General features: G+C 41.2%; 1 protein-coding gene across 6 annotated transcripts in view; it reads left to right on the top strand.

Moving 5' to 3' along the window:
* Positions 1 to 25,621, top strand: part of SPATA13 (spermatogenesis associated 13) — a 146,146-nt gene that overhangs the window by 64,781 nt on the left and 55,744 nt on the right. The window contains exon 1 of one of the 6 annotated variants that reach the window (XM_045977876.1): positions 23,067 to 23,204. The exons of the other annotated variants lie outside the window; for them this stretch is intronic. Within the exon in view, the coding sequence (XP_045833832.1) occupies positions 23,133 to 23,204 (72 nt within the window). The 5' untranslated portion in view covers positions 23,067 to 23,132. Of the gene's footprint in view, positions 1 to 23,066; positions 23,205 to 25,621 lie in introns of those variants that run through there. 6 annotated transcript variants of the gene reach the window in all.

The following is a 25,621-nucleotide window of genomic DNA, read 5'->3' as shown; positions in this document are numbered from 1 at the left end:
GGTTAAAGCCTCTGCAGTCGGCTCAGGTCATGATCCCAGGGTTCTGGGATCAAGCCCCGCATCGGGCTCTCTGCTTGGCTGGGAGCCTGCTTCCTCCTCTCTCTCTCTCTCTGCCTGCCTCTCTGCCTACTTGTAATCTCTATCTGTCAAAAAAATAAATCTTTAAAAAACAACAACAACAACAAAAAAACAAAAGGTATTTATAGAGGACCCACCACGGGCTGGATTGGGGTGGCGGGGAGTTGATAGAGACCTCTCTTCCACTCTATGCAGCTAATAGGGGCTCTCAAAAATTTTTTTGAAACTTTTGTTTTTTAATTAAATTACCCATCGCTTTCTTCTCTGTATTTTAAATTGTTTCTGTATCCTTCCAACAGACTACATATAAATGAGATTCCTTGTGTTAAGATACCATTATATGTTCTAAATCTTTTATTTCCTAGGAATGAATTTGAAACATGCAGTTTGATACCTGTCAACCTCTGAGTGACGATTGTTCAAAGAAATTTTTATGATGGTTATTGTACTTATTTTTAGAGTAGAACATAAGCATCTCATGAATCAGATCAACTAATAACTGTCAAGGCTCCAGGAGCAATGTTCTTTTCATATCCTGTCAAGCATCCAGACAACTTTACCTTACTGTGTAATTTTCACTTCTTTCTAAATGCATTCAGTACATTACAGGGCTGAAAGATGAGGAAATGCATTCATGTGTATATATTGCAAATTATTCTTCACGTACATTTCTAGACTATTTTACAGGTATAAATTGGTGCTTGCCATGGAAAACAATCCCCTAGCAACTCTTTCTTCCCACTGATCCCTGGAGAGGACCTCGGTTTTATTTTAATGCGTGTAGATGAATGATTACAGAGCCGATTTTGCAAACGTGGAAGCCAGGGTAGCCTGTGTACTGTCTGCTTTGACCTTTGCTTTGCAGAGAGACTTTGAAAGTAGAAAGCCTGTTGCAGATGACTCTCAGGAGATCTAAATTATCCTGATGTGTCCCTGGGCAGCCAAAAGAGTGAGGCTGCCTCCCTTTTTGTGGATGTAAGCTTGTACAAAGACCTCAGGGCCAGCATGTCTTCTAGAGGTCTTGTATATTGATGACCATTTGCTCACTTGCGTATTTCCAAAGAAGCCTTATCTAACAGTTGTAAGGACACTGGCCTCATTGCCAGCTTTGGGAAGGAGTTCCAATTCTGTTAGCTATGCTCCATGTAATTGGCCAAAGCCTGAACCAGGCTGGGCTTCACTCCTTCCCTGGATGATAAGATGAAGCATTTCTTCTACCAAACACCCAGCCTTACCCACAGATGGTTTAGAACCACCCCGACCCCAGCCCCCAGGTCCAAAATAAAAGTTTTGTATAGGTCTAGAGGGCCTTTATACGAAACATGGAGATTTTATTTTCTGCTTAATAAAATCAGTAAAAAATCATCATTAAAATATTTTCTTCCTGAGTACATGTAAAATGAACATATGCAAGAGATAGTTTCTAACTTTTCAGAATTATTTTGGTCATTATATAGTTTTACCCATATATTTGTAAAGTATAACTTAATTATATATAGTTATATATAATTTAATCATATATAACTTAATTTCTACCCACAGGGGATCAGCAGAGATAGAAAACAGGGCACAGGTCATCAGGAGTGCACACGGGTATATAGATAATTTTACAAATTTGCTTCAAGATGTTTCTCACTTTTTGAAGTTACATTTATTTCTTCAAAATTCTTATCAAGCATATCAGGCTTCCTCTTGTGCTTTTAAAGTAAATGTAATAAAGAAAAATATAATGATGATTTTGCCCAATTTGCATTTTACATATTGGTAATCTTCAGTGTTACTTGCAGAGAAGTAAAATATATATACATGATACAGTTACATAGAATATGAAACCTTCTCTGTTGACATTTAGAAACCAAATACAAGCATAATGAAACAAATAAACAGGAAAACAAATTACAAAATGCAAGAACTCCAACCTTTATGATTTAAAAAGCAGTTTTTTGGGTGCTTGGGTGGCTCAGTTGTTAAGCGTCAGCCTTCGGCCGATGTCATGATCCCCGGGGTCCTGGGATTGAGTCCTATGTCATGCTCTTTGCTCAGCAGGAAGGCTGCTTCTCCTTCTCCCACTTCCCCCTGCTTGTGTTCCCTCTCTCACCGTGTTTCTCTCTGTCAAATAAATAAAATCTTTAAAAAAGATAAAATAAAAAGCAGTTTTTGTCCATCTTACATAGCATAACACAAATTTAAATTTCAGTATCAATATATCTTAACGTACAGTGTGTTATTTTTTACTTAATTCATTGATAGTATGGTTCTACTTTTATGTTTAAAGCTAGTTGAAGTTAGGGTTAGTGTTGAATATAAAAAAGGTTGAAATATGTATATATTATGATATTTAAAGTAAATATCATAATGCAATTTGGGAGAATTATTTTAAAATTTAGAACCTATTTTATATTACTTTGGAAAAAGGGTGGAAAAATGCCTGGATCCTCTTCCTTTATGAAACACTGGAAAGATCACCTCATTAACTTTATACTTCTGCCACCTAGTGGTAGGTTTCTTTGTAAGAATAATGATCAGTTGAAGGATTCCACAATTGTTTAAGTTTAAAAATGCGATTTAGTATTTATACTGTGGACAGTGCTCCCTGATAAAGAGATAGGCACATGAATTCAGAGTATTCGTGGCTGGTTTTCCCACCAAGTCACAGAATAGCCCCATTGGCTGAATTAGGTCACTAGGAAAGGGACCCCGTCCCTAGTCATGCCGTATAGATTCAGAAATTTGTGATAGTGTTGAAATATGCCACAGATGAAGTTCTTTTATTTTATTTATTTATGTATTTATTTATGTTTTTATATTTATATTATATTTATATTACTTATATTTATTTGTTTCTTTATTTTTAAAGATTTTATTTATTTACTTGAGAGAGAGAGCACAAGTAGCAGGAGTGGCAGATGGAGGCAGAGGGAGAAGCAGGCTCCCTGCTGAGCAAGGAGCTTGATGTGGGACTCGATCCCAGGACCCTGGGATCATGATCTGAGCTGAAGGTAGACACTTAACCAGCTGAGCCACCCAGGTGCCCCTATTTATTTATTTTTAAAGATTGTATTTATTTTTTTAGAGACAAGAGCATGCAGGTGAGCACATCCACATACCAGTTGGTGGAGGAGCAGAGGGGGAGAGAGAATCTCAAGCAGACTCCAAGCTGAGCATGGAGCCCCACTTGGGGCTCAATCCTCTGACCGCGAGATCATGACTTGAGCTCGAATCCAGAGTCAGACACTTAACTGAGGCACCATGTGCCCCAGAGCTCTTTTAAATGATGAAAACCCATTGTAACTGCTTAAGAAGGAGCTTCAGTCTTATAGTAGATTTTTATTTTATTTTATTTTTTTAGTTTCATTGGAATCCAGGCTCTGCCATTCCAAAGATGCCTACCATTGAGTGAATTGCTGAGTTTCTCCTGGCCTCAGTCTTCTCAAGGGTGGAATGTGGGATAGCTTCATCTTGCCTCAGATGTTTGTAGGAACCAGGGGATTTAGGCCCATTAAGCACTTCACCCAGTGTTTAACACTGGTTGTCTCTGTGTGATGATTACTATCAACTTAGATGATTTCCTATCCTAGATTGACCTGACTTCTTGAAACATGGGCCAACTGAGATCAGATTTTTCCAAAAGTGTTTTTTTTTTTTGGACTCTGTTATAGTCTTAGGGAGGGTTGTGAAGATCTTTAAACAGTTAGTTTGACTTTACGTTAATTTTTTTTTTTTTAAGCATGAGAGTTAGGTTCCAGCATGACTTAAAATTTAAGTGTTCATTTAGTATTGCACCAAAGCCAATTTGTGGAGCACCTACCACATATAAGACACTCAAATTAGATGTAGCTCTATAAGGATGTCAAGGACATTATTAATGAGCTAAGGTGTGTCTAAACCATATTAGAACTGTGCAGAATAGATTAAATCCCACAAAAGAGGTAAAACCATATGCTGTGGGGTTTCAGAAGAGTTATAGTTTTTACCCATGTATCAAATCAAGGAAAGAATCTGATTTAAAGAAGGTGAGATGTCTGCATATAATTTTCAGTGGTCAGATATACAGAGATTTTATGTGATTTGAGAGAACAGGAAATAACATAGTTTGGTTTGGTGTAGGGGAACGAACCAAGTTAAGATGAAATCATTAAGGCCAGATCATGGACACTCTTGAATTTTCATTTTTTGTTAACATGTGTTTGTTTCAGGGGTACTGGTCTGTGATTCATCAGTCTTACACAATTCACAGCACTCACCACAGCACATTACCCACGCCCCCACCCCCCCGCCCCCCGCAGTGTTCACCATCCAGCCACCCCATCCCTCCCACCCTCTTCCCCTCCAGCAACTCTGTTTCCTGGGATTAAGAGTCTCTTGTGGTTTGTCTCCCTCTCTGGTTTCATCTTGTTTCATTTTTCCTTCCCTTCCCATACGATCCTCCGTCTTGTTTATCAAATTCTTCCTATCAGTGAAAGCATATGATAATTGTCTTTCTCTGATTGACTTATTTTGCTTAGCATAATACCCTCTAATTACATCCTCTCATTCAAATGGCAACGTTTTGTTTTCCACTGTATATATATACCACATCTTCTTTATCCATTCTTCTGTTGATGGACATCTAGGCTCTTTCCATAGTTTGGCTGTTGTGGACATTGCTACTATAAACATAGGGGTGCATGTGCCCCTTCGGATCACTACATTTGTATTTTTAGGGTAAATACCCAGTAGAGTAATTGCTGTGTCATAGGGTACTCTATTTTCAACTTTTTGAGGAATGTCCATATTGTTTTCCAGAGTGGCTGCAACAGCTTGCATTCCCACCAACAGTGTAGGAGGGTTCCCCTTTCTCCACATCCTTACCAACATCTCCCATTTCCTGACTTGTTAATTTTAGCCATTCTAACTGGTGTCAGGTGGTATCTCACTGTGGTTTTGATTTGGATTTCCCTGATGCCGAGTGATGTTGAGTACATTTTCATGTGTCTCTTGGCCATTTGGAGAAATGTTCATGTCTTCTCCTCATTTCTTGATTGGATTATTTGTTCTTTGGGTGTTGAGTTTGATAGGTTCTTTATAAATTTTGGATACAAACCCTTTTTCTGATATGTCATTTGCAAATAAATCTTCTCCCATTTTGTCGGTTGGCTTTTGGTTTTGTTGACTGTTTCCTTTGCTTTGCAAAAGCTTTTGATCTTGATAAAGTCCCCATAGTTCGTTTTTGCCCTTGCTTCCCTTGCCTTTGGTGATGTTTCTAGGAAGAAGTTGCTGCAGCTGAGTTCGAAGAGGTTGCTGCCCATGTTCTTTTCAAGGATTTTGATGGGTTCCTGTCTCACAGTTAGGTCTTTCATCCATTTTTAGTCTATTTTTGTGTGTGGTGTAAGGAAATGGTCCAGTTTCATTCTTCTGCATTGGCTGCTCAATTTTCCCAACACCATTTGTTGAAGAGACTGTCTTTTTTCTATCAAACATTCATTCCTGCTTTGTTGAAGAGTAGTTGACCATAGAGTTGAGGGTCCATTTCTGGGCTCTCTATTCTGTTCCATTGATCTGTGTGTCTGTTTTTGTGCCAGTACCATGCTGTCTTGATGATGACAGCTTTGTCATAGAGCTTGAAGTCTGGAATGGTAATGCTGCCAGGTTTGGTTTTCTTTTTCAACATTCCTCTGGCTATTCGGGGTCTTTTCTGGTTCCATATAAATTTTAAGATTATTTGTTTCATTTCTTTGAAAAAAGTGAATGGTGTTTTGATAAGGACTGAATTAAATGTGTAGATTGCTTTAGATAGCATAGACATTTTCACAATATTTGTTCTTTCAATCCATGAGCATGGAATGTTTCCATTTCTTTGTGTCTTCCTCAGTTTCTTTCATGAGTATTCTATAGTTTTCTGAGTACAGAGTCTTTGCTTCTTTGGTTAGATTTATTCCTAAGTATCTTATGGTTTGGGGTACAATTGTAAATGAGATCGACTCCTTAATTTTTCTTTCTTCTGTCTTGTTGGTATATAGAAATGCAACTGATTTCTGTGCATTGGTTTTATATCCTGTTACTTTACTGAATTCCTGTATGAGTTCTAGCAGTTTTGGAGTGGAGTCTTTGGGTTTTCTGGACATGCTTTGAATTTAGGGTAAAGAATCTATACATTACTTGGTAATTACCCTGGAGTCAGGGATATTTTTGAATAGGGAAGAACTAAGCTCAGAACCGTGTTTTAGGGAAGTTAATCCACCATTGGTAAAGAAGAGAATTGGAAAGAAAGGTGATACCGGGAAAGCTATCAGGAATTTAATACCAGAGAGAGCTCAGGTAATAAGGCTGTAACATGTGGGGACGGGAATAGAATATATAAGGAAAGAAGGAAAAGGAGTGAATGAAACAACACACTATAAAGCCCAATGTATCTTGTCATTCACTATCTATCTACCTGATACAGATGCCAGATATAAGGAAAAGAAAGAATTGAAGAAAAAAAGCTATTCTTGTTCCTACAAACTCACATTCTAACTGGTAGATTAGAATGTGTATAAATAATGATACCGTAGTGTGGTGTTTCCAGAGAGGAATGTACAGAGTACCATGAGAGCATCAAAGACGGAATTACTAACCCTGGGTAAAGAATTGCTTAATTGGGGAATGACGAGCGTGTGGGGTCTTGAAGAAGATCAGGGTGGGAGATGCAGAGGGCAGCGGTTGAGGAGGAGTGGCAGGGCCTTCTAGACCAACTGGAAGAGCGTGGGGGAGGGAGGAGGTTCTGTAGACCTAGGGAGAGAGTCAACCAAAGGAGTTAACAAGCCTTATTTTCCTCCCGGTAAACTGGCAGTAGCTAGAGTACCCGCCTATCAGATGGGGGTTATTGTGAGGATAAAATGAGGCCATGGGGGGGGGGGGGTGAGGAGAACTCAGCGCTGAGCTTTGCCTGTAGTAAGTGTCCACAAAGATGTTAATCTGTGGCAGCTAAGGGAACTGCACGTTGCTCACTGAAACTTTTGTACAGGGTGGTTGGGTGGAGAGGTGGGAGATAAGATCGGAAAGATAGGTCTGTGCGTAGTTTGGAAGGGCCTCCTTGGAGCTTGGACTTTATCCTGCAGGCAGGAGAAAGCCGGAGAGGTGTTTACTCGGGATGGCAGAAGGGGACCCGCTACATAGAGAATATTGGGATATCCTGGGAGAGAGCATTCCTCAATAGTCTAGTCCAGACGTGATGAGGTCTGTACTGAAACCATGGAGAGGAGAGGTTATACTTCAAAATGATTTCACGGTGTATATTTTTAATTAGCATTTGAATATTTTGGGGGAGAGAGAGGTCAAAGATGGTGGGGCAGTTGGGAGGCTACTCGTGTGTTGGAATCAGTAATCAAACAAGCCATGGAATCAATGGACTGGAGCTGAATTCAGGTTATTATCCTAGCCCTTCCACTAACACGCTGGCTCCTGGTGGGAAATCCCTTTCCTTTTCTGAGCCTCAGTTTATTTGAACACTCCAGTGTTTTTAGGATTTTATCATTTTCTTCCTCAGAAACTTGTAGCTTCAAAATTGTTGGAAGCCATTGTACAAGCCAGTCTTAAAAGGTAAAGCGATTTGACTGCTTGACTGGGAGATGTTGTAGAATACAAATTGTCATTACCACTTTGGTTTTCGCCTGGCCCTGGCCCACCACTCATGGTGTCCTCTAGGCTCTGCCAGTGCTGATTTTAGCTTGCCCACCACTCACTGCGGTGGCCCCCGACCCGAGAACCACAACTTGTGTTTTTCTTCCCGACTCACAAAAAGGAGGATCTTTTGTGGCGTCCAAAGGTACAGTGTCACAAAAGTAAAACTTTCTCCAACTTCAGTACTGGAGCAAACCCGTAGGGGCTAAAATCAGGCCCGTTTTCAACGTGAGTTACAAATTGTGGAGTTTTATGAGGCTGATGGGTACTTAACACTTAATGATAGCTCCAAAATGCTGTTTTTGGTGTGATTTAATCAGAGATAGAGATACACTGCATAATTTTGACTACAAATGAATCTTTGGGTTCCTCAAAAAGCTATTTGGGAGACTTCGACAATTCTCCTGGAGGCTGGAAATGATCCACGGCTATTTCACAGAACCATCCCTGGAGCCAGAAATTTTGGACGTTGCACTTACAGAAGAAAATGTAGTGACCCTAGAAAAAGTCTGCCCAAAGCTTTTTACAACGTTTATGGAGGTATGATGTGTGAGTATACATTTTGAGGATTTTAGGAAATTTATAGAGATGTGCAGACCCTGCTATGGTCAAGTTATGGAACACTTCCATTATGCCAGAAAGTTCCCCCATGGCCTGTGCAGTTAGTCCCTGCTCCTGTAAAGAGCTGGCCAACTACTGATCTGCATTCTGCCTCAATTTTTTTTTTTTTTTTTAAGTGAGCAATTCAGTGATTTGTAGTAAATTTATGGAGTTGTGTGGCCATCCCCACTGTCCATCACTCCTGAAGGAGACCCCACGTCTGTTTGCGGTCACTCCCTGTTCCATCCCTGGCACCTGATCTATTTTCTGTCTGTAGGTTATACTTTTCTGAATATGTCATTGAAACAGAATCATATAATATGTGGTCCCTTGTGTTTGGCTTCTTTCACCTAGCATATTTTCAAAGTTGATTCATGTTGTAGGGTATATCAGCACTTAATTTCTTTCTTTCTTTAAGATTTTATTTATTTATGGGGCACCTGGGTGGCTCAGTGGTTTAAGCCTCTGCCTTCGGCTCAGGTCATGATCTCAGGGTCCTGGGATCGAGCCCTGCATTGGGCTCTCTGCTCAGTGGGGAGCCTGTTTCTCCCTCTTTCTCTGCCTGCCTCTCTGCCTACTTGTGACCTCTCTCTCTGTCGGATAAATAAATAAAATATTAAAAAAAAGATTTTATTTATTTATTTGAAAGAGAGAGGGCCTACACCAGTAGGGGCAGGAGTAGAATGAGAGGGAGGAGCAGACTCCCTACTGAGCAGGGAGCCTGACTTGGGGCTTGACCCCAGGAACCTGGGATCATGACCTGAGTGGAAATCACATGCTTAACCAACTGAGCCACCCAGGCGTCCCTCACTTAATTTCTTTTCTAAGGCTGAGTAATAATCAGTTGTTTGGATATCCCACATTGTATTTATCCATTCATCAGTTGTTAGACATTTGAGTTGTTCCCACTCTGGGGCTGTTATGAATAATACTGCTATGAATACTTATGTACAAGTCTGATGTGGACATATGTTTCCATTCTCTTGGGTAGATAACGAGGAGGTGAATTTCTGGGTCATATGTGATTCTGTGTCTCACCATCCGAGGAACTGCCACACTGTTGTTTTTTGCTTTTTGTTTGTTTGTTTGTTTTAATTTATTTATTTGAGAGAGCGAGAAAGTGAGAGAGAGAGAGCATGAGGGGGAGAAGGTCAGAGGGAGAATGGACTCCCCACAGAGCTGGGAACCTGATGTGGGACTCGATCCCAGGACTCCAGGATCATGACCTGAGCTGAAGGCAGTCAGTTAACCAACTGAGCCACCCAGGCGCCCCTGCCACACTGTTTCCTAAAACAGTTGTTCCATTATAGATTCCCACCAGCAGTGTATTAGGGTGCCAGTTTCTCTGCGTCCTTGCCAGGACTTGGTATCGTCACTATTCTAGATTCTAGCCCTTCAAGTGGGTGTGTAGTGGTTTCTCACTTTGATTTTAATTAGCATTTCCCAATGACTAATGCTGTTGATCATCTTGTTTATTAGCTATTCATTTATCTTATTTGGTAAACTCCTCATACTTGCACTGCATTTTTAGTTTTATTGAGCAGTAGGATTTCTTTATACATTCTAGTTACAAGTCCTTTACCAGATATATGACTTGCAGTTGTTTTCTCACAATCTCTGGGTTGTCTTTTTATTTTCTTGATTGGGTCTTTTGAAGAGCGAAAATCTCTGTGTTGGCAAAAATCATCAAGATTTTCTCCTATCTTCCGGAAATGTTAGTTTTAGCTCTCATACTTAGGAATATGCTCCCCTTTTAATTGTGTGTTTTATTTTAATTCCAGTGTAGTTAACTTACAGTGTTATATTAGTTTCAGGTGTGCAATATAATGATTCAGCAATTCTATACATTGCTCATCGCTCATCATGGTAAGTCTCCTCTTAGTCCCCTTTACCTATTTCCCCCATCCCCCATCCACCTCCCCTCTGGTAACCATCACTTTGTTCTCTATATTAAGATTGTGTTTTTTGATTTGCCTCTATTTTTTTTCCTTTGCTCATTTGTTTTGTTTCTTAAATGGGAAATGCTCCATTCTTAGTTAATTTTTGTGTATAATGTGAGATAAAGGTCTAAGTTCTTTTTTTTTTTTTGGCATACGGACATCCAATTATCCTACCTTCATTTGTTGAACGATCGACAATTTTTACATTACAGAGAATATACGTTTCCATACCCCACTGGGTTCTCAATTTTCTCTGACAGAGAATCTCTAGAAACTTGAGTCACAGAAATTGCAATTACAGTTGGAAAGATCATTTGAAAATATGATATCATTTTTGCTTTAAAAAATATTTTTCTAACGAAGTTAACATTTTGTTAAAAGGACGTCTGCTATACCATCGGAATATCCCCAAAGTATTAATAACCCTGGGGTGCGTATTTGCTCAGCAGCACCCCACATGGGATGTTGTAAAGAGAGTTAATATGCTTTCTGTTAGTCATCCTTGTGCTAGCCTATGTTTAGTTTCTCCCAAGGTGTTTTCTGTTTGTTTAGTTTTCCTTTTACAGGAGAACAACTAAAGAGGAAAAGATCTTTTGCAGAAATACTAAGTCAGGGGTGCCTGGGTGGCTCAGTCTGTTAAGGGTCTACTTTCTGCTCAGGTCATGATCTCAGGATCCTGGCATTGAGTCCCAAGAGAGGCTCCTTGCTCAGTGAGGGGTGTCTGATTCTCCCTTTCCGTCTGCTCTCCGTGCCTCCCCCCACCTCCAGCTCATGCATGCAATGCATGTGCTCTTCAGTAAATAAATATAAAAATATCTTAAAAAAAAAAAGAAACATTATTAAGTCATGAGCCAAAATGTGAAGGCTTTCTCTAAAAAAGATTTTATTATTTAGAGAGCAAGAACATGAGCCAGGGGAGGGGCAGAGAGAGAGAGAGACTCTCAAGCAGACTCTGCACTGAGCTGGGACCCTGATGCCAGGCTTGATCCCATGTCCCTGAGATCATGACTGAGTGGAAATCAAGAATTGGGCACTTGGGGCGCCTGGTTGGCTCATATGGTTAAGCGTCTGCCTTCAGCTCAGGTCATGATCCCGGGGTCCTGGGATCCCCTGCGTTAGGCTCCCTGCTTGGAGGAGATCTTGCTTCTCCCTTTCCCTCTACTGTTCCTCCTACTTGAGCTCTCATGTTCTGTCAAAAAATTAGGAAAATACTAAAAAAAAAAAGAGTTGGGCACCTAACCGACTACCGACTGAGCCACGCTGGCACCCCTACAGTAGCTTTTTATTTTAACAATCAAGTCAACATTTTCTGTCTTTTAAAAGAAGTTTTCACTTGCCCTAAAAAAGATTCATGTTTGTCATTACGTTAATAGGTATATCTTTTGCAGTGGTGTGTTTCAAAGTATTTCTGTATGGGTCCTTAATATTTGACAGGCTATTGAACTTTATAAACTTAAAAGGCCACTTCTAAAATTATTTTCTAAAAATCTAAAATCTAAAGAGTAGTGTAATGTACATGTGATATGTTATCCTTGAACTTTAAAGTGGTTCATTTCTAGAACAGTTTTTTCTCTAGTGAAATATCATCAAATAGGATTTTCTCATTAAAAAAAGACAAGGGGAGGGGTTACCTGGGTGGCTCAGTCAGTTAAGCAGCTGGCTCTTGATTTTGGCTCAGGTCATGATCTCAGGGTCCTGGAATCGAGCCCTGTCATGCTCCGTGCTCAGTGGGAATCCGCTCGTGCTCTCTTTCTCTGTCTCTCAAATAAATAAGTAAAAATATTTTTAAAAATTAAAAAAAATAGGGGGGAAGAGAGAGACAGAATTATATATCTGAGCAGGAGCCTAGTTTTTATAGTGTTACCATAATAACAATATGTAATCAGGTATAAATGATGTTAATATATCATAATTATCATCAATTTATTATGATCAGTAATTAATCATTAATATAAAGTATCATTAATACTATGCATTTTAAGCTTTCTAAAATACATGTAATACTTAAATGATATGAGCCAGTATTATAGTGTATCTGTCAGGTTTTAATGTTTACTCTGATTTGGTGCTTTGTTTTAATTTGTGGATGACAAAGGCATAATAAGAACTTACAGCAGTCAGAAAATGCAGAAAAGTAGTGTTCGTATTTTTTTTTTTAAAGATTTTTTTTATTCATTTATTTGACAGAGAGAGACACAGAGAGAGAGGGAACACAAGCAGGGGGAGTGGGAGAGAGTCTTTTGAAGCAGGCTTCCCGCCGAGCAGGGAGCGGGATAAGGGACTTGATCCCAGGATCCTGGGATCATACCCTGAGCTAAAGGCAGATGCTTAATGACTGAACCACCCAGGTGCCCCTAGTGTTCGTATTTTTAGGGGAAATTTTAAGCTGGTTAAGATGCCACTGTATCTGTTTATCTCCTGGTTTTTCTCATTTTAAGCTTCCCTATAATAATTAAGATCAAAGAGCATCCAAGGTTGAGAATCACCTTTCACTTGACATGTTATTGTGATACATCATTGCCATGACGATCAGAAGGAATACTTCAGGTTTAACTGGCAGAGGGGCATAGCTACAAATTGCCACATGTTGCTATATAAACTGAAAGTTATCTATGTTTCTGCCAGTCCAGGGACAAAATGACAATTCGGCATGTTGCCTTCACTTGGGCAACATGTTGGGGTGGGAGGGGGCTCAGGGGGATTGGAGAGGAAAGAACACTCTTTCCTAGATGGTTCTTTCCTAGGAAACTGGCACTGATGTGGCTGCTAGCCACGAATGCCAGCATTTCAGAGCAGTCGAGCAGCTCTGTGGTATAAAATAGGTGGGCTTTGTACTAGGACCACCTGAGTTCAAACCCTAGTTTCTCTGTTAACCAGCTGTATGTCCTTGACCCACTTAACCCTCAGTTTCTTTAAAAATGGAGATAATAGGGGCACCTGGGTGGCTCAGTGGGTTAAAGCCTCTGCCTTCGACTCAGGTCATGATCTCAGGGTCCTGGAATCGAGCCCCACCCACATCGGGCTTCCGCTCCGCGGGGAGCCTGCTTCCTCCTCTCTCTCTGCCTGCCTCTCTGCCTAGTTGTGATTTCTCTCTGTCAAATAAATAAAATATTTAAAAAAAAATGGAGATAATAGTATCTACTAGGATTAAATGAAATAATGCTTAATAAAGTCAATAAATGTTGCCCTTATCATAGTCATAATCTTTGTTATCGTTAAAATTACTGCCTTTGGTCAGATACCTCAGTACAGACCAGTTAAACTTTGCAAATTACTTCTGATCTTCTAGCCAGAGTTTCCCAAAGTTTGGAGAGAAGGTCACACCCACGATGCAAGGTAATGGTGTAGATCCTGGAGCTCCACCTGGAGCTATGGAATTGGAATCATGAGTCCAGACCCACTAATCTGGACTTTTGACATGCTACCCAGGAAATTATTTTTGCCACCCTGAAGTTGAGATCCACTCTCCAGCCTGAGGCTCTACATATTAAGTATCCAGGATTTTTACAGGTGTTAAGAATCCTGTTTTTTAGGTTTGGGTGGTTCTCTTCCAGATCTACCCCCAGTTAATTCTTGATTTGGGAAATAGAGTTATTTCTGAAAAAGTTAAAGGTAGCCTGTAATCCTATTTTTCTCATTGAACTCTATTATCAGTGGGGTGTGAATTTTTACAGAATACAAACAAAAATCCCCTTTAGTGAACAGTGAAATTAAAGCTTTTTAAGCAGGAAATGGTAGGATAAAGAATTTGGTCCAAAATCTGTTGAGAAGGGGTGCCCGATTGGCTCAGTCAGTGGAGCATGTGACTCTTGATCTCAGGGTCATGAGTTTAAGTCCCATGTTGGGTGTAGAGATTACTAATTTATTTTTTAATCTAAAAAAAAATAATCTTGAGTATCAGTATAGCGATTGCTCCCACCACTGCTGGAAACTGGAATTTTACCAACTCATTTGGAACTCTAAAAATAATTGTCCCTTAAAAAAATGTATCAGAGAAATAAAAATAAAATTAAAAAATACAAGTATCAGTAGTAACTTCTTGCATTGATGTGACACTTTTGCAGCTAAAATAAGTCCTTCACATAACATTGTTGGTTGATTCTCGCAGCCACCCTGTGAAGCAGGCCAGCATTGTATTTGGTTTTTTTTGTTGTTGTTTGTTTTTTTTTTTAAGATTTTATTTATTTATTTGACAGAGAGAGATCACAAGTAGGCAGCGAGGCAGGCAGAGGGAGAGGAGGAAGCAGGCTCGCCGCTGAGCAGAGAGCCCGATGCAGGACTCGATCCCAGGACCCTGAGATCATGACCTGAGCCGAAGGCAGCGGCTTAACCCACTGAGCCACCCAGGCGCCCCCTGCTGTATTTGTTTTAAAAAATTGGTAAACTGGGGCTTGGAAAGATCACAGGACCTCCTCTCAGAGTCACACAGCCACTGAGTGGCAGGGGCCCAGAGCCAGGTCTCAGAATGTGGAGGAAGGCCCAGAAACACCACCAACTTGGCGGCTGGCACGTAGACCTAAGTTCTGACCATTTGCTGGCTTCCTGATCTTTGGTGGAATCTCATAATCTTTCTTACCTATAAAACAGAAGTGTAAGTAGTGCTGCAGGTGTTTTAATTCAATGAAATGGGTTCGGTAATTTCAGGTGTCACAGGCCTTTGGTGAATTTCCGTTCCGTTTTCTCTTTTGACTCCGTAACTAGCGTTCTTTCCTCTGAGCTTGGGCCACTTCCTGCCACAGCTGGGCTTGCCCAAATCAGAGTCTTTTCTCCAGATTTTTTAGGTGGCTTTTTTTTTGGTGACTACTTAGGATGGGCTCAGCAGCTCAACAAAGGGGTTTTGGACCCTCTTCTGACAACTCCTTTGTAGTTTACTTTCTGACACAGGACTGAAGAAAGCCACCTCGGGCAGGAGGGTTGGCTGGTGTGACTCTGGGTCCATAGTATGGGATTTCTTGTAGATCAGTGCCACAGGTGGGGAGATAGGAGGCATGGAGCCTTCGATACTCTTTGTGACTAACGTCCATTATTTCAGCCCCATTTCTCAGGCATGGTGTAAATTTTTACGTATTTACTTATAGCAAGGTTCTGTTGTATACTTTGTTTTATGTTTTTATTCTTTTTGTGATATCAATTATTCATCTGTAATTCTTTCACTGCCAAGTTTCAAATTAAACATTTTCAAGATATTTTGCACTCGTACACATTCCCTTATCCCTCAACAGAAATAAAAAAGAAACACCACTGGTACTGTCTATAAGTCTTGCCTTGTGTGACAGTCCCTATACAGAGAGGCTGAGCCATTCTTTTTTTTTTTTTTTTTTCCTTTTTTTTAAGATTTATTTATTTACGTTAGGGAGAGAGTGTGCAGATGGGGAGAAACGGGAGGGAGAGGGAAACCAGACTCCATGCATAGCACAGAGAGCAGCGCTGGGCTCAGTCTCATGATCTCACAATTTCATGGTCTCACAATTCTGGGATCACAACCTGAGCTGAAACCAAGAATTGGACGCTCAGCTGGGTCAGTGTTTTCTTGACTAGATTCATTTGCTGGACTCTTGCAAGTTTAAAGGAAAGTGATATAATCTGTCATCAGTGAATGTCGCTGGAAGAACAAAGAATCCTCATGATGTCATTACTTTCTCTAACTTTGCTGGGTTCTATCCAGTTGCCATCGCTGGGCCCTCTTGGTTCTTTGCCCTCTCTTCATCTTACACATTTCTCCTACCAGTGCAGTAATGCCTCAAGAAAGAGATGTTTTAAAAGTCCTAAGTCATTCTTTTTATATTCTGTTGACAGCAGTGGACCCTTGTTTGTTGGAAAAGATTCCATTACCATGTACTTCACACCTCTGAAACAAAATAGGAGGCCGTCAAAACAAGGTTGTCAATAGTAAGGGAAGGAAAATTGTAGTCCTTTTGTTTTCAGGGTAGGACAATCCAAGTGGGTTATGAAAGAGACAGGAATGGATGGTTGTGTCCTGACCTAAAGCATGGTTATTGATTTTGAAGTATTTAGTTACAATAACTAAGCAAAAACTTAAATCAAGCTCATTTTTTAAAAAAATGATACATGAGTGTAGGGAGGAAATAGTTTCCTTGCCATCCAGAACAGTCCATTTATTTGCTTATTTATCTGTCTACCAACTCAGCATTCACCCCTTCTCACATGCACGAAGCATCTATAATTTCCTGTCTCTCAGGCTCTCGTACGGACTGCGAGGACATTACCATAGTATTGGGGAGCTCGGAAAAAATAGGAGCAGCTGCTTTTGTCAGCAGACACTGAGACAAATAAATAAATGCTATGAAACACTGCTGTGATTTTAATACAGGCCCAGAAAGGAGCAAAGAGCTCAGAGCCCAGGGGGACTTTATGAAGTTTTCCTACAGCAAGTAATATTTCAACCGAGTTTTGCAGGGTAAATTTTACAGGTTGACAAAGGCAAAACGATAATCTCAGAGGGAGAGCAAGCAACATTGACCTCATTTACAGTTGCATAAAGTAAATATGTGGTAAGTGGTGAATCATTTGATACAGGTTGGAGAATAATTGTATCTGAAGGCAGAGCTGGAGAGACCTTGGACGAGATTTTGAATGGCCTCGGGTTTGTTCCAGGTAATGGCCAGCTAGGATCCAATGTGTGTCAGTAGCATAGAGTAGACTGGGGACAGGGCAGCCAGCTGGGCAGCTTTTGGAATAGTTCTGTGAGAAACAACGGAACAGAGTCTTCCTAAGATTGAGTAATTGACAGAACATGGTGACTGGGGGGCTGGGGCTTATGAAGATTGGGGAAGAATCAAAAATGCCTAGGGGCGCCTGGGTGGCTCTGTGGGTTAAAGCTTCAGCCTTCGGCTCGGGTCATGATCTCAGGGTCCTGGGACTGAGCCCCACATCGGGCTCCCAGCTTGGCGGAGAGCCTGCTTCCTCCTCTGTCTCTCTCTGCCTGCCTCTCTGCCTGCTTGTGATCTCTGTCTGTCAAATACATAAATAAAATCTTAAAAAGAAATGCTAGTATGGGTACACTGGATGTCCTTCACTGATGTGAGAAAGCAGTTGGGAAGAGAGATGATTCATGAAGGTGCCATTCTGCATTCTAATCCAGAAACCCTTAGTTTTCCAAAGGCACTTGAGGCCATTGATCTGAATGTTTGTATGCTGTCATCCGTGACTGGAAGCGCAGGTGATCCCGTGGACAGATACCTCTCTCCCTTTTTGTCCACTCGAGAAGCTGCTGGGACCTCCTTCTGTGCTGTCCATTCTTTCCCTTCTCCTTCTGTTTCCTTCTATCCTTCCTGTACAACAAAAGTCAAAAGAGCATTAAGAAGAAACCTCTGATGTTCAAGAGGGTGTAGAAAAACAATGGGTTTCTGATATATTTAAATATAAAACATTTTTGATTTTGGAATATTTAGTTGTCCTCAATCAAAAAGCAATTGGAAAAGAGGAAAGTACTTTTTATAAAAGTAAATATTTTTTACTTCTTTATAAAATTCTTTTTCCTTTTTATAAAGTATTGCTTTTTATAAGTTAAAGAAAGGTTAAGTAGACTTCTGTATTCCTTAGTATGTGTTTCAAAGATGAAATACATTTTTAAGGAATTTATTTATGTATATATGTATGTATGTATTTATTTATTTGATTTATTGACGGAGTGTCCGTGAGCACATGAGAGACCACAAGAGAGAGGGAGAAGCAGAATCCCCACTAAGTGGGGAACCCAACTCAGGGCTTGATCCCAGGACCCTGAGATCATGACCTGAGCCAGCCAAAGGCAGACACTTAACCGACCGAGCCGCCCAGGTGCCCCAGAGATAAAATACATTTTAAGATGTTAAGATGGAATTGTTATATACATTTATTTTATAATGTGATGGTTTTAGAATGTGTCTTTACTCTTTTTTTTTTTCCAAAGATTTTATTTATTTATTTGACAGACAGAGATCACAAGGAGGCAGAGAGGCAGGTAGAGAGAGGGGGGAGGCAGGCTCCCCGCCAAACAGAGAGCCCGATGTGGGGCCCGATCCCAGGACCCCAGGATCATGACCTGAGCTGAAGGCAGAGGCTCTAACCCACTGAGCCACCCACATGCCCCCAAAATGTGTCTTTATTCTTAATGAGTCTAGGCATAAATTGCAGCCTACAGTTCTGTTATTTCCTCTGCTTAGATGTCTAACCCAGCATTGTGTTGTTGTTGATTTTGGAGATGGTAGGATGGTCTGGGTTTTTGGAAAAGTCCAGAAAATGGGATTTCCTTAAGTGACTATTACAAAGGCCGGGGAAAGCAAACTAATCACCGGCCCTGTGTTTGCTCAGGGTCAGTGGTAAGCACCCTCCCACCACGGAAGGGAGATGGGATTTGGGGACTCGGGGTGTGGTCAGAGGGTCCAGAATGGGGTTCATCACAGTTGGACAGACTTCATTTTTTTATTTTAAATAAAGTGAGGATGAGCTCAGCTATACTACTTTCTCAGTATGGTATTCTAAGTCTTCGATGATATTTAATATGTTCATTGTTATTTAAGTGCCTTTTTATCCTTACAGAACTAGGCTAAGAATATTGTGTTCTCCATGAACCTCAGATATTTGCATTTTGAATAAATTACCTATTCTGTCTATAAAACAAGTTGTAGATTTACCGTGTTTTAAGGATATTTTATCATCAGTTTTACACATGCAAAGGCAATTGAAGTACACCGTACTCCCCTTTTACTTCCAAGGCTTTAGGAAGCGTTAATATATTTTAAAAAATATTTTTAATGCTGTGTCATATATATATATATATACATATATATATATATATATATATTTTAACAAATGGCCTATTCCCTGAACGCAAAGGACAAGGCCACAGCATTCCAGATTATAATAGTTCCTTTCCTTCTCTCTTTCTTTAATTTTAAGAGTTACATCAAAATTCCCAGTGTGTGTGTGATCTCATTTGGTAATAATTAGAACAGTTTTTGGTTAGTCACTCCCATTTCATTTGCTGTCAGAGTTCCAACAGCCCCTAAGGTTCTTACAGCTTGAAACCTTGCATCTTAAAGATACAGCATTGGTAAGAATGCCACCAGCATTAATATACACTTCTGCCTTTAAGCCATGGATGGAAAAACTCAGTAAATGAATAGGTTTCTACTTTCTCTTCTGTTTCTTGTGCAGGGCCCGTCCAGACCCGGGCTTAGTCCAAGTTGGGGGTCAGAGAAGGGGGAACAACACGTTTATGATGGTGCCTGTCCCTTCTCAGGATAGTCCCTGAACTAGAGGAAACCTTGAAAGGTGGAATGGAGCCAGGCTAAACATGCATGATTTTTACAGTGGTCCACAGTTCAGTGATGGGTGTCTGGCCATTTACTTATCTCAGACCAAGTCAGAGGCTACCTCTCTCCTCTCCTTGCTTGGGCAATTTCAGAAGTACCCCCACCTTGCTGTTTATTCCTTAACTAGCCTAAGTGTGGTAGGAAAAAATGTGTGAACACCTGGAATGTTAGGAGGGGGAGAATTAGCACACCCGGGTGACAGGCGGTCCATTTCTGGTGGGCCCCCCCTTTTGCTAGTACAGTGTCCATATGCACACACGCACACACACACCATCAAGATCTATAAAAGAAAAGGCACCTTTGGAGAAAGAAAGATTATTCCACCCACTTGTTCTAAAAATTAAAGATAAGAAACCAAACATGATTCAGTAAGTTCAACAAAACCAACTGTGTTTGCTTTCCATGTGTGATCAGCTGAAGGGAAAAGTTCTGCTCTATGAGGAGAGAGAAGGGAATGGAGCCTAGAGCAGGGGTAAAGGTGAGCTGTGCTGCTGGAGGGCAGAGGAAGCAGTAGAGAGGAAGAGTCCAGGGAAACGTATGTGCGCATACACTGATGAGTGAAGAGCCGCGAACGGGCCCCGGGACTCCGTCAAAGGGGAAGCATAAACCGGAAGTGGAGAGATGTAAAAAGGATAAGCACATGCTTTTTGTGGGGCAGCCTTACAAGGTCTAGTATTTGTGGAAGTTGTTGCTCAGGGTTTTTGCAATAAACCATATTGCATTTTTCTTATGTACATCTACCAATGGGGAGGGTCATGTCTCGTGCTGGCCTTGCAAAGGTGACATTGAGTTAAGTGCCTGATCTCTCTCATGCACCCTAGTTCGTTAAGTCTGTTGCCTTCTCTGTGATTGGGTTCTCATCTCCAAAATGGGTATAATGATGCCTTCTTTACGTACCCGAAAATATGACTTTAGGTGGATTATAAATGCAAGTTGATGACAATTTAAGATTTCTAAGTAACCAAGAGTATCTTTCTGGTGTTAAAGTAACAAAGACAAAAATGTCATTAGCACCCAAGCTTTCATCTTTCTAAATATGTGAAGATTTTCTTGTTCTCACTTTCAGCTTCTCAAAGTGTAGTAGTTGATCTGGGATCTTATGAGTTCCCTCCCTCAGTTAAAATCCTCAGACATATGTTTACAACCCATCTCATTCCAAGCACTCATAATCCAGGTAACAAATCTGCACTAAAAGAAAAGGAAAAAAAAAAAGCCTATGCATAGTCTTATGACACATTAATTTTCATTTAAGGGAAATTAGTGACGTATAGCTCTGAATAGTGAAATGCTGCTTCTTAAATTTTACCGTGTGTAAGTCCTAAAATTTCAGTTTTCAGGAGTCAGAGCACAGAGCTGGTACCATGATTAGGCTTATGTGAAATTAGGTCACGTAGGAGTTTTGAACCTTGGTTCGTTCAGTGGTTTTGTCAACAGAAATTGAGGAGTGGGCTTTATTTTCACTACCTTGTAGGTAAAATGTAGCATTTCCTTCAGTTTAGGAGTGTAGGCACAAGCCAGAGTAATTTAGCAGCTCCTGTGCTTTTGTCACCCATAGAAATCAAAACCTTTTTCGCATCATACAACACTTTACACTGATATCTTAAAATCTGTTCATCAGTACTTCCAAAGTATGGCCGTTTTTAGACTGATTGCTAGTCTTCTTTTTATGTGTTTTACATTTATTATTATTTTTAATTCTTTTAATATTTTGATAATTATATTTCAGGATAATCTGATTACTTTATAATTTTATCTCTTATGCATTTAAAATTTTACTTATTGTTTATAAATTTTATAAAATTTTTAATTTTTATTTTATGCATTTAAAGCAGTGATTTGGGGAAGGGTCTCTAACTGTCCCCAGCTTGCAGGAGTGCCTTCAGAGTCTCTCTTCCTGTCATTTCCCTCCCCACACCCCCACCCCCTTCCAAGCAGGGCTGCAGCGAAAGGCAGAAGACCTACCAAGTACCGTCTTGCTTCTATAAAAGTGTATGCTGAGGAAGCAGGGCTGCATAGTGGAAAGGACAGTGATTTTGAAGTTAGACACTGCGTTGTAAATGGCCTCTCTACTTCGGCTCTGTTCACCAGAGTGAGTCATTGCCCCAGTGTCTAAATGATAAAATGTCATGAATAGTTAGCTACGTCACGGGGTGGTGGTAAGCGTTAGGTAAGGTGGCCTTGAGCCTGCTGTGGTTCTGCACACAGCGACATTCAGAAGCCACAGTGGTCATTGCTCGCATATGGCTGGCCTCCTGCCATGTGCGCTGTCGAGATGCGTTCTTGTATCACCTCCGGTTCTGAAGCTGCCCCTGGACTCCCTACAGTGCTCAGGGTGCTGAGGCAATGTGGAAGGCTTGCTTACTGGGTTAGTGCACATCTTGAGAATACCTTTGGCTCACACGCTGGAAAAGCTCTGCTCTGGTTAATTTTTTTTCCATCTTCCCAAAGCATCTTCATTTTCCCTGCTTGTAATATTTCCTTTTGAATTACTTTGCTGTATGAGTTTCCTAGGGCTACTGCAACAAATTTCCACCAACTAGGGTGCTCAAAACAAGAGGACGTACCCTCATTATTGTATAATGGGGGTCCATTCTGGCCTCTGCCTGGGATTTCTTGGCTTGTAGATGATACCACTCCGCTCTCTGCCTCTGTCTTCATAGGACTGTCTTTACTTTCATCTTTGTGTCTAAATTTCCCTCTATTTCTAAGGGTACTGGCCATTGGATTAGGGTTCCCCAAATCCTGCCTGACTTCATCTGAGCTCAGTCTCATCTACAAAGACTGTATTTCCAAACAAGATCATATTCACGGGTCCTGGGGGTTAGGGTTTCCACGTACCTTCTGGGGGGCATAATTGAACCCACGCTCTTGCTATTTGATCCATGAAACTTCCCTTTGATGAAGTTTCTGAATATGTGACATCAGAGCTTTGTGTGTAAGTCTTTTTCCCTCAGTGAATAACAACTCTTGCTATGGTTTCGAAAGAAACGGGTTTTGAAGTGTCCCGCTGGAGGGAAGATCTAGCTTGGCTTTTTACTTCTGCAAGGGAAAGAGAGGAATCTTGAAGAAGAAATTCAGGACTCCTGGAGCACCTGGGTGACTCAGGGGGTTAATCGACTACCTTTGGCTCAGGTCATGATCCCAGGGTCCTAGGATCCAGCCTGGCATCGGGCTCCCTGCTCAGCGGGAACCCTGCTTCTCTCTCTCCTTCTGCACCATCCCTGCTTGTGCTCTCTCTCTCTTTTTCTCTCTGTCAAATATATAAATAAATTCTTAAAAAAAAAAAAAGGAAAGAAATTCAGGACTCCTGATGAGGGAAAGTACTTTAAAACGATACAGAGAAGCAAGAGTTAAAAGGGCAGCTGTGCCCCGCCCGCAGAGTTTGTTTACAAAAGTTGACGACTTGGGTGAGAATTGGCCAGTCAAGCTTAGAGTAGGGCTGATCTGAAGGCCAGGCTGCCGGGTTGTGAGGAGGAGCATCGGAAGACACAGCTCCGGCATGGCCACTTACGCCCTCACTGTCCTGTTGTAAAGGAGAGAAGGAAGCTCAAAGAGCATGGATGTAGTCAACTGCTTGTTCCTTCAGTGTGTCTGTGGGCCACCACTGCCCGTGGCAGCGGAGTCCGGGGTAGGTTAGAACTTGTGGAGCGTGGGGGCAGGGCGGTGGCGGGGGTTTGCAGTTGCAGGTATAATCGCAGTCAAACTCTGTTCCCTGGAATGAACCCCGTTGTATTCCAGAAGTACACAGACTTTGCCAAAAGAAGATTCAGTTTTAGAATACGCATCAAAGCTCAGATTGGTTTTACAAGGAATGTAAATCACTCTCTCTCCCTCCCTCTTTTGCTGGGAGTAAAGCAGACCTTTCAATTGTATATGTTATTCTGTTAACTAATTTTTGCACTTCCTAAAACATTCAGTACCACTTGGAAAGGCTGTTTTCTCCTTTTGTCCTTTCGGTGGGACTGTGTAAATAGTTCTTGGAGGAGGACGACAGTCCGTTCTTATGAGTACCCCCTGGTGGGAACGGGAGTTGACCCTTGAGGCATGACATGTTAAAGAAATCCTGTGCACGTCTCCTGCCCTCTCATTTCCTGCTCTGAGCATACCTGCCTTTATCCAGCCTCCTCACTTCCTGGAGTATGTTTTGGTCTCAGAAGGATTTCTTACCTGAACAGCTAAGACCGCCTCCTGTCTTCTGACACCCACTTCCTTATTTTCCTATCTGCATCACAAGCCTTCAGGTAGGCATGCTGCCTGTTGCGTAAGTGCAAAAAACAAAACAAACAAAACCCCAAAGAACAAAAAAAAAACTCAAAAAACTGCACGTAGATTTGTTACCAGTTAGACAACTCCCTTGCTTGTAATTTTGTCTTGCTTCTGTTTTTCTAACACCTTGTCTCTGAACCTTTTTATCACAGGGTGATAACATAAATGACGTATTCTTATGTGGTTAAGTTGTGCCACTGAGTTTAATAATGTAGTCAAACTCTCCATAATATCCTGTTTTTCATATGTAATGCAAAGAATATTAACTTTTTCATGATTTCTCATATTTTCCCGGTGATAGTGTCAGAGAATTACCCCTTTTCTCTATCTTAGGCTTACTAAGTGTGGGGGTGTGGACTTGAACTGACAAAAGACAGATGAGAAAAGACAGGTTTTCGTTCGTGTGGATAAGTGGGAGTTGGCAGGAAAAAGTGACTCCAGGAAGTGTTTAGAATTGGGGGCGTTTATACTTTCTTACTTGGGGAAGGGGAGGTAGAGAAGGGCACTTAGGGGAAACCCAGAGATTTAGGAAAGATGAATGGGAGGTCTGATAGTTTGTGGCCACTGAGGCCAGGGATTCTCTTCTCAGCTGATAAGAGCCACGTCTTCCCCGGGTTGGAGGAACGAACATCCTATCCCAAGATAGTGGATTTATGACAGCGGTGTTCTTTGGGGAGGCTCTGCTTTCAGGCAGATAAGGGAGTTGGGAGAGGGGAGAGTTTATTCTTGAATACCTTGAGATCAGAAGAGTTTCGATGGCATAGTGGTATATTCTAGACCCCTCAGTGGTGACTTGATTTTAACATGAAGTTCTTTGCAGTCAGAGGCAACAGCGAGGTAAGCGGTGACTGCTAGAACTTACTAGCTTTTGAGCAGAGGTGACTTGGTCCAGTGGGAACAGATATTTCCAGACCCGCATTTCCATGTCATTCTGTGTGTGGGCTGTGTGGCCCTGAACAAGTCACCTTACTTCCCTGGGTTTTCGTTTTCCTAATTGGAAAAATGATGGCAGTGCAGTAGAGTGTCTGTAAATTCCTTTCTGCTTTCTTTGCTCATCATTGATTTTTCATAGCACAGTGGATCCTTGAACAACACAGGTTTGAACTGTGGTGTTCACTTCCACGTGGGTTTTTTTTTTTTTTTTAATAAATACTGTTTAATACTCTAAATGTCTTTTCTCTTCCATGTGATTTTCTTGATAACATCTTTTTTCTTTAGCTTATATTATTATAAAAACACAGTATATACTATGTATAGCATACCAAACACATGTTCATTGACTGTTATCTGTAAGACTTCCATCCAGCAGTAGACTATTAGTACTTAAGTTTGGGGGAAGCTAAAAGTTAACAAGCAGATTTTGACTGCACCTGGGATTGGCACTTAGAACCCCTGTATTGCTTAGAAGTCAGCTGTATATGATCTTAGGGACCATTGAGGCACATGGGATTGGAAATTACAGGAACTGTGTTTGAGCTCTTGGTTGCCACTGACTGGCAAGCAGCACGACCTGTTGGACCAGTCCTGGGGGCAGGGCTGGGCTGCCTGGGGCAGTTCTGCTGCCAGCCGCCAGGCCTGGGTGGCCTGCTCTGCCTGTCCTGCCCTCGATGACAACTCTCCTTGTTCTTGTTCTTTTCCTCAGGCCCTGCAGTGGTTTTAGTTTTTGTTGTTGTTGTTGTTGTTTTTTGTTTTTTTTTTTAATAATAACCAGGGGGCACCTGGGTGGCTCAGTAGGTTAACCATCTGCCTTCAGCTCAGGTCATGATCCTGGCATTGGGC

This window comes from Meles meles, chromosome 14, assembly GCF_922984935.1.
Source record: "Meles meles chromosome 14, mMelMel3.1 paternal haplotype, whole genome shotgun sequence".
NCBI lineage: Eukaryota > Metazoa > Chordata > Mammalia > Carnivora > Mustelidae > Meles > Meles meles.
The sequence above is the reverse complement of the archived record's forward strand: the minus strand, read 5'-3'. Positions and strand labels throughout refer to the sequence as shown.